Source organism: Papaver somniferum, chromosome 1 (assembly GCF_003573695.1).
Source record: "Papaver somniferum cultivar HN1 chromosome 1, ASM357369v1, whole genome shotgun sequence".
NCBI classification, from domain to species: domain Eukaryota; kingdom Viridiplantae; phylum Streptophyta; class Magnoliopsida; order Ranunculales; family Papaveraceae; genus Papaver; species Papaver somniferum.
In genome coordinates, this window is record NC_039358.1 from 20,035,048 (window position 1) to 20,048,991 (window position 13,944).

The 13,944-nt window shown below is 35.5% G+C and overlaps 2 protein-coding genes across 3 annotated transcripts; one reads left to right on the forward strand and one right to left on the reverse strand.

Annotated features, from left to right (window-relative positions):
* The first annotated feature begins 7,843 nt into the window (after positions 1–7,843).
* Positions 7,844–9,700, forward strand: LOC113326520 (L-type lectin-domain containing receptor kinase S.1-like). Of its 2 annotated transcripts, XM_026574241.1 has the most exons (3): positions 7,844–8,118; positions 8,398–9,096; positions 9,261–9,700. In XM_026574241.1, exons 1-3 carry the CDS (start codon positions 7,857–7,859, stop codon positions 9,590–9,592), a joined length of 1,293 nt encoding a protein of 430 aa, XP_026430026.1. In that variant the 5' UTR covers positions 7,844–7,856; the 3' UTR covers positions 9,593–9,700. The 2 variants fall into 2 exon arrangements, with proteins under 2 accessions (XP_026430026.1, XP_026430022.1); XM_026574237.1 differs by having other exon boundaries at positions 7,844–9,096.
* Positions 9,701–9,926: 226 nt separating this feature from the next.
* LOC113280837 (alpha N-terminal protein methyltransferase 1-like) lies at positions 9,927–12,601 on the reverse strand. The gene is made up of 8 exons (XM_026529415.1): positions 12,254–12,601; positions 12,044–12,179; positions 11,883–11,941; positions 11,572–11,691; positions 11,029–11,130; positions 10,792–10,846; positions 10,315–10,412; positions 9,927–10,207 (listed from the first exon to the last, which is right to left on the reverse strand). The coding sequence occupies exons 1-8, from the start codon at positions 12,395–12,397 to the stop codon at positions 10,082–10,084; spliced, it is 840 nt and encodes a 279-aa protein (XP_026385200.1). The 5' UTR covers positions 12,398–12,601; the 3' UTR covers positions 9,927–10,081.
* Positions 12,602–13,944: the final 1,343 nt, after the last annotated feature.

The following is a 13,944-nucleotide window of genomic DNA, read 5'->3' on the forward strand; positions in this document are numbered from 1 at the left end:
GCTTGTTTAAGAAATCAATGCATTACAGGTTATGCTTCTGATGAAATAAATGCATAACAAGTTATGCTTAAAAAAAAACCCATGCATAACACAACCCTCTAGTTTATGGTTCTGTCGCATGTCACTTGAATAAAACATCTCACCAATTGTGTCTTATGTCATCTGCAGAAATTCGGCTTGGAGTATCAGAGAAGGAGAAGACCCGTACTTGTGGGACATTCGGATTCACGGAGATATAATAAGGCAGCTAATGAACAACGAATACTTAGAAGACCAAGTAGTACGCTACTACAGTTATAGGTTGTTCAAGAAGCGGGAAAATGAAAAGATGGCTGATAGTGTTGAACATAGGTATGCGGAGTCTGCATTCATGATGCCAGATGCTTGGGTAAGTCAAGAAAATAAAATCATTTTGCTGCATAACAAGTCATTTCTGCATATTATCTTATGACCATATAATTACTTCAGCACAAAATGTTATGCAACTAGATTGAACTGCATAACAAGTTATTCAACATTGTTTTCTACACCTGTTGTGCACCCTTTCAATTGCATCCACTAACTTTTTTTTCCTAAAAAATATTTCTTTTGCAGTTCTTTGTTAAAACAAAGGAGAAAGATGGGATTGCCAAATTTGTTGGAGAATTCATCTTGAATCTCCCTATTGAAGTTGAGAGAATGTTCATTCCAATGAACTATATGACAAAGGAAAACCCTACTGGTACACATTGGACATTGTTAGAGTATGACTTTTCAGAGGTTGAGTGGAACTACTATAACAGTGTTGAAGGCTATAAATCTAACTGCAAGAAACAAGCTCTCATAATGGCAAAGGCTTGTATGTCGTATTTGATCCAAAGATATGATGAACTGAATCTATCACCACAAATTGTGGATATAAAGCGGGAACCGCTTGTATACAAGGATATTTTTACCAAGATTGTTCCTGAACAAGGTCATCACCCCGACTGCCTCATATTTGTATGCTATTATATGAAGATGAGCATGAAGTCTCAAGTCAGGAACAAATGGCTGAAGTTGGGAAAGGAAGATGCAGTAGAAAAAGCCAACAAGAAAAGAGTAAGTCTGGTATTGAAAATGCTGATGGATCTTAGAAACAGTTGGGCGATAGATGCCAATGAAGACATCTGGGATGATATTGCGCGTCAATGTGATGAAGATGAGCGTCAAATTTGAAGCTGTGCATAATAGAAAGGCTCAAACATAACTTTGTTTTAACAACCTGTGTGTTGTTGGTAGGTTGAGAAATTTAACTTGGGAGTGAAAACTAATGGGAAAGTAGTTAGTATTTCTTGTCAGAACAACTTATGTTATCTTGTCGATGTTTATAAATATATTTATTATATATCAATCCTGGTTTCAGTTCTTCTATTTGCTGCAATCTTATTTCATTTAACTGTACTATGATATAAATCTTACAAGGAAAATGAAGGAACAACAGGTTACATATAAACATCTAAATAACAAGTTATGCAACAAAATAAACCTGAATAACATGTTATTCCTAATAAAATAAATGTGCATGACTTGTTATGCAGACGCATGACTTGTTATGCAGATGCAGATGCATGAAGGAACCACATTTGCATGAGTCGTTATGACGCCATCTTTAAAAGAATAAATGCATAACAGATCGTGCATCGTCGAAAAACAATGCATAAGAGATTATGCATCTTCAAAACAATAACGCATAATACGTTATGCATCATAAAAACTAATGCATAACAAGTTATGCATCATCAAAAACTAAAGCATAATCCATTATGCATTTAAGAATAAAAATGAAAACATTATCTGATAGAAGCAGAAAAACACACAGTGAAAAAAAAAAGTATTTTTCATAAAACCAATACAAAAAAGAAACTAAGTACAGAAAAAGTACTTGTTCATAAAAACTAATACAGAAACTAATGAAACAAAATAAACCTGAATAACATGTTATTCCTAATAAAATAAATGTGCATGACTTGTTATGCAGACGCATGACTTGTTATGCAGATGCAGATGCATGAAGGAACCACATTTTCATGAGTCGTTATGACGCCATCTTTAAAAGAATAAATGCATAACAGATCGTGCATCGTCGAAAAACAATGCATAAGAGATTATGCATCTACAAAACAATAAAGCATAATACGTTATGCATCATAAAAACTAATGCATAACAAGTTATGCATCATCAAAAACTAAAGCATAATCCATTATGCGTTTAAGAATAAAAATGAAAATATTATCTGATAGAAGCAGAAAAACACATAGTGAAAAAAAAAAGTATTTTTCATAAAACCAATACAAAAAAGAAACTAAGTACAGAAAAAGCACTTGTTCATAAAAACTAATACAGAAACTAATGAAAGAAAAATGAATAAGGTTCAAACATAAAAGTAATAGTCTGAAGAAACAAACAAGATAATTGCTCTTCTTTAACTTCCCTTAGGCTGCTTCGGCGGCTTCGGAGGCTTCTTGTAACAGGTAGGATTCGTACATGTTTGCTTGTTATGATGACCAAGCTCAAAACAATTACCACAACGAATAGCTCTCCTGGGCGGCTTCTCATATATGCTCAAATGCCTATTAGCTTGCGGTCTCCCTGGCGGCCTCCTAACATTAGGTACATCGATAATATCATTACCTTCATAAACTTCAGGCATGTTATAGTTCGGAATAGGATGAATTGCATGACTGTAGGCATTATTGAAGTATGAAGTAGTGAAATAAGGTTCAACAAAATCATATGGATTAGAACCATACATTGTTATCGATGAGAAAGCATGCACACATGGAAACCCATAGACGCGCCACCTCTGACAGGTACATGTCCTTGCCACAAGGTTAACACTATGAGAACTGTCCCCTCCTTCCACTTCATAAACATGAGTATCGGACTGTATAACCAGCCAGGTTAAACCCCCATCAATAAGAGCCTTCATCTTATTTTCATTCTTCGGTGTGAGAATTGTTATGAAACTATTACCCGTATTCCTCCTTTCTGACATCATACTCATCACATCCTTCCTTATCTGATCCAGAAGAGCATTTGCAGGGAGCTTCTTGTGTACCTTCATCCAACTATTGAAGGATTCAGCAAGAGTAGAAGATGTCCTACCATACCTACAACCCTGGAAAAAGGCATTTGACCACTTCTCTGGAGGGATATCTTCAATATAGTCGGCAACCCAACCACAATCAAGACCCCTAATAGTAGCGATGGCAGTTTGGAAACCTTCACGACTAAGAGCATAAGCATCAACTTGAAATGAATCAATAACTGCACCATACCTTTCGTCAGATGCATTAATAGGTAAGTTCATCTTAAGATGATAATAGCAGAAACTATGGAAGGCTCCAGGAAAGTAAAATGGAATCGCTCTCTTTAATCCTTCTGCACGATCAGATAAAAATGTGATTGGCCTTTGATCATGATCAAGAACATTACTCAAATTCCTCATGAACCATTCCCAGTTATCATTATCTTCACCAGGTACCAGGGCCATGGCTAGTGGGAAGAAGCCTGCACAGAAAAAAAAATATAAAATCAAGCCAGCGTCTACATGAAGTATGTGCAGCTAAAAAAATGCATAATGGCTCATGCATCTAAACTAAACAATGCATAAGACATTATGCATCTAAAACAGAAATGATGCATAACCAGAAAAGTGAAAACAAATAATGCATAATGTCTTATGCATCTAAACTAAATGATGCATAAGACATTATGCATGTGCATAAAAAGGATGCATAAAATCAATAAGTGAAAACCATAATGCATAAGACATTATGCATCTAAACTAAATAATGCATAAGACATTATGCATCTAAACTAAACAATGCATAAGACATTATGCATCTAAAACAGAAATGATGCATAACCAGAAAAGTGAAAACACATAATGCATAAAAAAGGATGCATAAAATCAATAAGTGAAAACCATAATGCATAAGACATTATGCACCTAAAACAAAAAATGTATAATGTCTTATGCATATAAAACAGAAATGATGCATAACCACAAAAGTGAAAACAATAATGCATAAGACATTATGAAGCAAAAATAAATAATGCATGAGACATTATGCACATATATAAAAAGGATGCATTATCAGAAAAATTACCATTTTCAGCATTGATAGCGGTTGCATCCATGAGGCATCCTCTATATGTCCCTGTAAGAAAGGTAGCATCGACATAAACCATGGGGCGAAGGTAACGGTAACCATGGATGCATGCCTCGAAAGCAATAAAAAGACGCACAAACTTATTTGAAGGTGCCTCATCTTCTAATTCAGCTGAACTATCCTCGTTCGCTTCATGTTCATCCGTTTGAACTTGAAAATCAATCCAACTCCCAGGGTTTGTGCTGCGAATGGAATCTACATACCATGAAAGATGCGAATACGACATGGCTTCATCACCAAATATATCCTCATACACTTTCTCTCTTCCGTTGTAAGCTTGGTAGTATTTCACATTGATCTCGTAGCTAGTTTTGAAAAACTTTGCCAAATCAGATGCTTTGAAACTCAGATCACTTCGGATTTCATCCTTGATCAGACTAGAAACAAATTTACTGTTGAGCCTGTGGAAAAGCCTTTCAGTTCCAACACCACAGGTATGACTGCTCTCATATTTCTTAACCTTAAGCATCCTGTTTTCAACATCAAAAACACAAACCTTATACTCCCAAGGGCAATTTTATTTTGAGCATTTTGCATAGAACCTGCTAGGTTCATTCTTCTTATATACAAGAACACGCCCAGCTTTTAACTCGTATTTCTTCACTACGATACGTACCTCTACTACACCTCCAAAAAACACTTTACCAACTTCACCAAGTAATTTATCCCAACCTTCAGTCCTAAGAACCTTGTTAACAGGCACAGAACCATCTTCAAGGAAATTCACCATAGCTTGTTCGGGTTCATGTTCTATTACACGACTACTTGAATCTCTACTACGACTTCTGGAAGAATTACAGCCAACTTCGACAAGTAAATCAAAGCTCTTCTGACCTTTACAGTGGCAACGAGATACAAAACATTGAAGCAGAATATCAGAATCAACTCGCACAAACTTGCTTCCATCATTAAAGGAAAATCTGACATGATGCGGTAATAAACGAGTCCAGTTCTGGCAAACGGCTGTCTTCAAAGACTCCAAAGTTGTGTTGACATCAACAGGATGTGCTAAGAATTCACTGAAGTAGTGAATTACAGCTAGTGCACTACCAACAGGCATTTCACCCTGCAAAACACAAAAGAGAAAAAACCAAACATATCTATCCTGCATATTGCTTCACAAAAATTCTTACTCAAAATTAAAAGATCAAATCAACAACAACAAACAATCTACATTAACCATAATCATATGAGAAATCAACAGGATATCAAAATCAATAACAGATAATAGATCAAAAATAAGAATGGAAAAACAAATCAAATAAAAAATCCAACAGAACAGAAGCAAAACCTAGTAAATTGGTATGTCAACATCGGAACATGAAATCGAAACAAAAAAATTTAATCGAAAAGATCTACATTGATGTTAACAAATTCAAAACCTAGAAAATAAACAAAAATTCAAAAACAAGCTGAAAAGATCTAAAAAACGATTCGAAAAACTAAATTAAGCTTCGGAAACATAAAATAATAGATCCTAATCTTACAGAAACTAAAACATAGAATCGAATCAAGATTAAACAAAAATCAGAATCAAAGATTGGAATAAAAACGAACGAACCTGAAGCTTTGCTGAGTAAATTGAATCTCTCTCGGTAATCAAGGACAAGTGAGGCTAAAGCTTTGCTGAGTAAATTGAATCTCTCTCGGTAATCTCTCTCGATAATAAATCTCTCGAAAATAAACAGGATATACTGAAACTAAAAGTGAGGCTAAACTGGGAAATAAAAAAGAAAATAAACGAATTTTGAAAACTCTGGGCCTGCAAATAATTTGTTGGCTGCTTTTGGGTGCGACCGTGAGATTTTGTGAAGGTAGGTTTCACAATAGAAAAATGTGTAAGAATGGATCTCCCTGTAGTTTTCACATCTAATATCTCCCCTTGTTTGAGAGCTAGCCCAAATAAAAAACTTAGTTGTTTTTTATTTACCAAAGCGGAATATTCTCTTCAGCAAACGGCATAGGGACTATACATTAAATAAAATAAGGAGTACATGCACATATTAGATGCCAAAGTAATATATATATATATAATTTACAGGGACTTGAGTGGAAATACGTTAGAAATCATTTATTTACGAAAATGCTATTTCTATACATATGAATTTAATAAATGTTTTAAAATTTCATATATTGGAACTTATATATCAGGTTTTTGTGAAGCTTATATATTTGGAAAGCTCTTAAAATTATCTAAGAAAAAAACATAAATAACGGTATTTTTTATTTTTCAATATATTTATGTTTATCTTATAAGACTGAATATAATTTGAAGGTAAATTCAAAGAACCGAACGACTTTAGTGTTGAAAACTAATGTTGTCGACGTGCACCACACATTTTCATTGCTTGTATTAATAAGGGGTATTAGGTTTGCTTCATATTAACCTTATTATTAACAAAACAATATGTATTTAATATGAGGATGTCTCATATTAGATTACCCTAACTAATTTGAGGCCTCCTAGTAAAAGACAAAGAGGGTCATTCTGAAGTAAAATCAAAAACTTCTTATCCAACTATTTTTGTTATTGGCTAATGCACCTTTGATTAATAGTGTTGCTCATTGATTTAATTATTATATTAATTCAATTAATTAATTTTTCTTTTTAAAGAAAATTTCCACTTAATTTTCTTTTAACTATTTTTTTAAAAAAAAGGAGAGCTACTAGGGGAATATCATTAAAAATCAAAGAATAGGTATAATATCGGTGAAGGGTAACCTAGCAACAAGGTGGCCTCCCACACTGTTTTTTCTAAATATATTTTTCACTTTTTAAATTTCTTTTTCCTTTTATATATCTTTTTTAGTTTTTTTTTCTCGAGATTTTTTTTACTCAGAATCAGTAGGTATTTAGGGATCTATCAGCCGATTATAAATGTTGTTCTTGTGAATGAAGAAGATGAACCAGAATCGGCGAATATGACGAAGAACACTCTCTGATTCTGGTATGAATATACTTTCAAAAATATATATAAACCAAAACCGTCGGGTTGGAAGCATTTTATCTGCTGATTGTGGATCATGAACCAGAATTGGCAAATATTATAAGAACATCTGCAGATTTAAATATGAATATAAGCACTTACAATCGATTAATAGATAGAGTCATATCACACGATTGTATCCTAAAGAAAATTCAGAAAAAGAAAGCGTTTTTTTCTTTTAATTAATAATAATCGACCGATATGACTGTCTACATCTGCCAATTCTAGGAGTAATCGGCCATCACGCAAATGACTTATCAACCGATTGTTCTTGAACTCGATTTCTTTTTTTTAGAATAGCATCAAAAGAGAAAGGAGAAAAAGAAATAAAATAAATTAAAAGAAAATAAGAAAAGTATTGATATTATAAATAAGAATAGAAATGGAATTCTAGCAGGTGAGAGTAAGTTAGTACTTTCATCCTTTTTAGATACCCCTTAACCCTTATCCCTTCATCTATATTCTAGGGGGTGAAGTAAATGGTAGGCCTCAAATAATCAAATTAGCCAGGTAGTGAGGTAGATTATCCTGAACCCAAATATTGAAAGCCCATTACTGAAAAAGTTGCAGCAGTGGCAGTTGCTTTAGTCCGTTCATTTTCTGGCTATATTTTCAAATTTTCATAACCGTGTTGTAAAAACATGGAAATCCCACACTTCTGAAACTTTTTCCATGGCGTTGTGTGATCCCTATACTGCATTCTTTCTAACTTCAGTTTTGCTCTCTTCAGTTCAATCGTCTCCATCCGTAATAGATGATTTAAACAACCTACAACCACATCCAGATTTCAGTGTAACAATCTCAAACAATTGCTTAAAGAACCCATCTCTTAGATATTGTAGTGGTTTCTTTCCCACAGATCTTCCTGACATTTTCAAGGCTACTATTGTGGCAGACCATCTCTGCAATGAATCGAACAACAATAATTGCAATGGTGATTCATTCACAAAGATAGACTTGCGTAATCGCCCGAAAATAACTCCTCTTTACTTATCCTTTGCTTTCTTTTGGAAGTATTGTCCCTTAACAGTACTTGTAATCGACTTGTCCAACAATTCAATCAAAGGAAACTTTCCTACAGACATCTTAAAATGCACCCAAGTCCAGTCTCTTGATCTTAGCCATAACAATTTCAATGGAGAGTTTCCAATGAAAAACTTTTCCTTACTGAATAATCTTACACTTCTCATTCTTTCTTACAACCATTTTTCAGAACTTCCAATCTCAGACGCTCACTTCTTGGAACAATTTGGGTCCTCAAGTTTTCTGCACTCTGGTCTGCTCCCGAATCACCGAAAGTTCAAGATCAAGGCCACGTTCTTCTTAGTTGGCTTCCCAATCTTCGTCATTCTAACAGTTGTTAGTTTAGGTTGGATCTGTTTTTGGAGACCAGATTTTCTACCGCCGTTCCTCAGACACCAGCATAAATTTACGCCTTCAATGCTGAAGGCAGCAACAAGTGGATTCTCACAAGATAACTTGGTTGCCAAGCTTGCTGAACTTGATATATATAGAGGGAAATTGAGAGATGGAACTGAAGTTCGGATTGAAATATACCAAGACAAGATTACACCTGAACAACGGAAGGAATTTGTAGAAGAATGCAGGGTTCTAGTTCAGTTAGATCACAAAAACTTAGTTCGGGTGTTGGGGTGGTGTGATCGCCGAAATCCAAGGGCAATTGTAACAGAATGGTCTAACGGGATGAACTTGGTGAGATGGCTATCACAATCACCATCATGGAACAAAAGGTTAAAGGTTTTGGTGAGTGTCGTGGAAGGGATGTGTTATCTTAAGGACCAGTGGCCTGGGGTTGTATGTGACCTTAAGGCGAGTAGTGTACTATTATCTGAGGATCAAGAGCCATTGATCTCAAGACTTTGGATCACAGATCAGAACAACTATTCTAGGAGTAAGTTTCCATACTGTGAATCCTTGAATATTTTTACTACATTTTGTAGGCTAAAAGTGTTGTCAAATATATTAGTGAATCTAAAATGGATGGACTTGCAAACTACAGGGTGTAATAGCAACTTCAGGATGTTCTTAAGGTTTTCTTATTGTTTGGTTTTTCAGTGGTCTATATGTTTGGAGTTCTCATGCTTGAAATGATAGTAACCAGAAGCTCACCTAATGTGCTCAAAGAAGGCAAAAGTATTGTGGAATGGGTGAGGATGCATTACCCAGGAAATATATGGGTTGTGATGGATGCAAGAATTAAAAAATCAGGTATGACTTATGAGCAAGCTTCTCAGATGGTAGACTTAGGCTTGATGTGCACGCATCTTTCAGATGAGCAGCAACTGCCCAACTTGCACCACATATCTAAAACAGTGAAACGGGTCTATGAGGCTTCCATTGTCTTAGGAACCCCTAATCACGAACAATGGCACAGTGAAAGAGATTAAGAACAGAGATGCCACCAGCCAAGATGAGCATGTACGTCTGGATGATCTGGTAACTTCTGTAAACTCATGTCAGTTACAAAAACAGAATATGAAAGATTATTATCATCACCATGTCCCAGATTCCTATTTTTTTCCTAACACAGTAAACAACTAGTTCGAGTTTCAGTTTCTTGTCCTTGTTACTGGGCGATTCGTTGACTCATGATTTTAATTTGTTTCTGTTTAATATATTATACAGTAATCAAATGTTCTGATAAAACAGAAGACGTAGAAGTAAAAGAAAAGAAATACTCAGAAAGAAGCTAAACAGTGAACTTGTCTATAGCAATAGATAGAATAACGAACAGGGAAACCAAGTGAATAAATCATAGAATAATTAATTCAACCAAAATAGATTAGCTGCCCAAAAGGCAGGTTTTCAGTATTGTATGATTAGACATATCATGAAATACCCATAGCTACAAGACTAAAATGAAAAAGAAGAGATTTTCACTTGATAAGGCCAGGTAGATTGGATCGAATTTTGGATCTGGTCCCATGAACTCGCCTAGGCATATCAGTGGTTAACGCATACATTTTCACTGGAAATAACTCTGCAGGAAATCCCTTTTGATCCTGGAATAACAAAGAACCAATCTTATCTATTTGAAGAGACCAGACAACAGAAACAGTTATCAAAGTAGGTTCAGCAAGCTAGTGAGGTATGTTAAACCCGAACACACCTTTGACTTGAAGAGATGCAGCCCACATTGTTTGAAGAGCTCTTTGAAGTACAAATCTGACCTTGTAACACTCTTATCCTCCTTGTCCAACACAAATCCTGCAAACAAGCACCCTCTTCAACAAGTATTCACCAGCCACCAATTCACAATTTTCTCATCAAGTGAGACAAGGTACATCCATTGCTATCATGCTTGCCGCTAGGTGTGTATGACAACCCAAACTCTAAAAAGTAAAACCTTACTAGAACCATGAAAAATACCGTATATCAAACATTAGAAAGAAAGGTTTGAGTTTAGAAGCACATGCAGATTTTCTAGTTTGCCTCGTAGAATTCCTAACTTGAGCTAGAAACGGTTAAAAAGAAAAGAAGAAAAAATTGGGTATGAATTTTGCTCTTACTAACTAAAAGAATGTGTAGGAATTCTAAATAATGAATAGCATTTGCATGTTTATGCTGTGTGAGGGAGAGAGCTCACCTGATTTTGCAATATTCTCTTTTAGTACAAAAACGCCGTTAGGTTTGAGACCAACCTGCCAAATGAAATATCAATTAGCACAGAAGTTACATTTTGACGCACGTTTTTGATGTTTAACTAAATGTTGGCCCATATTTAATTACTATAGTATAAAACAAATGGGAACAAATATGGGATAAAGAAATTTACAAACTCAAAGATCACTCCACCAAGTAAGATTAGTAGAATCTCTATTACCTTTGCTCGCTTGAAGAATGATACAAAGTCGTCATCAGCAAGCTGTCCAATACACCATTGCACCCATATGACATCATATCGCCCTGCTTCTGGAGTGAATTCCTACACATTCACTCACAGTATGACACATGGAAGATGCTTATAACAGTTTCTGTAAGGATGTGAGAAAGGAAGGCTGCACACCCTTGAATCTAGCAAACTAAACTAGGTAAACATGTAAGATTTGAACAACAGGCCTTCTCTAGGTCAAAGGATGCACGCATGAGTAGCTCGTCCATAGACGTTTTCTGAAATTTTCCTTTCTTCTTCATGTTAAATCTTTGATTATCTTGTGAATTAATTTAGAGGAGTATCTGGGTATGCTTGACCCACATCTCAATGTACATGGACTGCTTATAGCAAGGGTGGGCACGTCATGAATATATTCCTACATATTCAGAAGAAGATGTATTTATTTGGTTGTCTAAAATCTAACTGTTTGTGCTAGCTTTTGGAGGGGCGTGTGTATGCCTATGTGGTCAGTGCCAAAGATGTAAATATTACCTGAAGTGGAACACAATAAAAATTCACAGCCTTTTGATCATCAGAGACTGTTCCATTCTCTGGGGACAGACTTTCACGTGCGGCTTCAAGAAAATGGGATACTGGCTCTTCAAGATCAACCTAAAACCTCGGCACATTAGACTTAACGAAGACAGCACAAATAGGTTAAACTTACAGACAACATCGGAATGCTAATGTGTTCAATTAAAGTTGGAGGTTCTATCAAATTTCTAAATATAATGTTTAATGCCAAGATATAATGACATATTATGTATTCATAAAAGTATAAAAATGAGAAATGAAACTGGTACCTCACTGAAATATCTTAGAAGAAGATTCTTAGTGACCCGTCCAATACCCGAACCACAATCTGTAGCAGATTTACTATCACATAAGGATTTTAAACAGCAAAATACAGGTGTGCTGTGCCATTCTAATTTCTAAATCAAAGTAACAGAGAGAAGGAGATTACCCAGAGCAGCCAGTTTTCGATTGGTACCGAGTCGTTCAGAGATAATACTCTTGAGAAAATCTTCACTAGCTTTAATGTCAGTATCATTAACATGCCCATATCCACCCAATACACCATCAACAGATGCCTCGACACCCTAAACAACAATGATAAATTAGCTCTTTAGGGTTTTAATTAGGGTTTAGAGAAAGACAGAGAGAGAAATCTTACTTCCCAGTATCCAACACCTTTACGGTACCATTCATTCTTGTTTTTGTGTTGATCATCATCTCCTTGTTCCCCAAACTCGTGTCTCCACATCTCATCTGAGCTCTTAAATTCTTTCCCATCAGAATCTAACCCACACATCTCCATCTTCTTTCTCTTCCCCCTTCTCTCTCACTATTTTTCCTCTCAAAATCAAAAAATTGATCAATCAAATTTGACCGGACAGAAAAGGATAGAGAGATTAAATCAGAATCCTCGTCGATGCTAACGTTTTATGCAGAGGAAGCATTTTGCGTTCTTGCCCCACTCCACTCCAATCTTTTTTTTCTTTCCCTTGGCTACTCCGCATAGCTGCGTAGGAAGAGCAAGCACTATACTCAAGTTTCCCTCGTGCCCCACATTTGCCCTAAATTTTGGCTGCCAAAGAAGCAGCTACGGGCGGTTCATATAAACTACTATCATTTGCCCTAGTCCTCCTGGCCATTGTGTAAGCTACAGAGTTTCCATTTATTTTGACCCAGTCAACTGTCGGTTTGGTCCATTTTTAATATGTATATTATTACTGTTTGGTCCTAGAAATTATGGTATGGTCCTTGGATAGCGTCATGGATGATGTAATTGTCATTTGGCGGTGGCAGAAATACCCTTTTGGGACTCATATATAGTCAATTGGTAAGTGAGAAGAAATCATTTCTCAGATCTACTTTCTCTCTCCTCTCGGTTTCTCCCCTTTTCTCCCGGCTGCTGTGATTTTTTCTAGGGTTTTTTCTTTATTTATTGCTGCAATTAAATGATGAAGACGACGAAGAGATTTGAAGATTGATTTACAATGATCTCGTCGATTAAATGATGAAGACGACGAAAAAGAAATAAACAACTACTAATGTTGGTTACAGAGTTCATTGTGCTGCTGCTGTTTGATTACAGATCTGATGATGATGATCTCTGTTTTGCTGCTCGTGTTGAAGATGAAGATGATGTTTGCTGCTCGTGTTGGTGATGAACTCTGTTGAAGAATCTTGATATTGAACTGCTCGTGTTGAAGATGAAGATGATGATCTCTGTTTTTCTTCTCGTGTTGAAGATGAAGATGATGATGATGTTTGCTGCTCGTGTTGGTGATGAACTCTATTGAAGAATCTTGATTTTGATGTTTGTTGCTCGTGTTGAAAACGAAGATGATGATCTCTGTTTTGTTGTTCGTATTGAAGATCTTGATTTTTGATGTTTTCGTGTTGTTGATGTTGATGTTTGCTGCTCGCGTTAAAGATGAAGTTATGTCGTTGAAGTTGACGAAGAATTTCTTTCTACTGTTGTTTGAAGATGATGAAGACGATGAAGTTCATCGAACATAATGAACTCAAATATGTTGTTGTCGAAGAATGATGAAGACGACGAAGTTCATCAATCAGAATGAACTCAAATTTGCTGGTGTCGAAGATTATGATGCTGTTGTTGTTCATTTTTACGAATGAACTCTATCTTTTGTTCATTATAATAAACTTTGATTAGGTGTTCATTCGAAAGAATGAACTCTGTTTTTTGTTCGTAATAGTTGAATTTTCGTTATGTGTTCATTTGAAAAAATGAACTCTGTTTTCTTATAGGCTTTCTTAGGTGTTCATTTGGAAAAATGAACTCTGTTTTCTTATAGGTTTTCATTTGAAAAAATGAACTCGGTTTTCTTATAGGTT

Bases quoted from the DNA above. Each gene is read 5' to 3' on its own strand.
- LOC113326520 (XM_026574237.1), top strand. From the start codon at position 7,857: ATGGCGTTGTGTGATCCCTATACTGCATTCTTTCTAACTTCAGTTTTG. The intron at 9,097-9,260 runs GTAAGTTTCCAT...TTGGTTTTTCAG, and splicing joins TCAGAACAACTATTCTAGGA to TGGTCTATATGTTTGGAGTT.
- LOC113280837 (XM_026529415.1), bottom strand. From the start codon at position 12,397: ATGGAGATGTGTGGGTTAGATTCTGATGGGAAAGAATTTAAGAGCTCA. The intron at 11,692-11,882 runs GTACCAGTTTCA...CCGAGGTTTTAG, and splicing joins TTCTAAGATATTTCAGTGAG to GTTGATCTTGAAGAGCCAGT. The intron at 10,413-10,791 runs GTGAGCTCTCTC...GCTTGTTTGCAG, and splicing joins AGAGAATATTGCAAAATCAG to GATTTGTGTTGGACAAGGAG.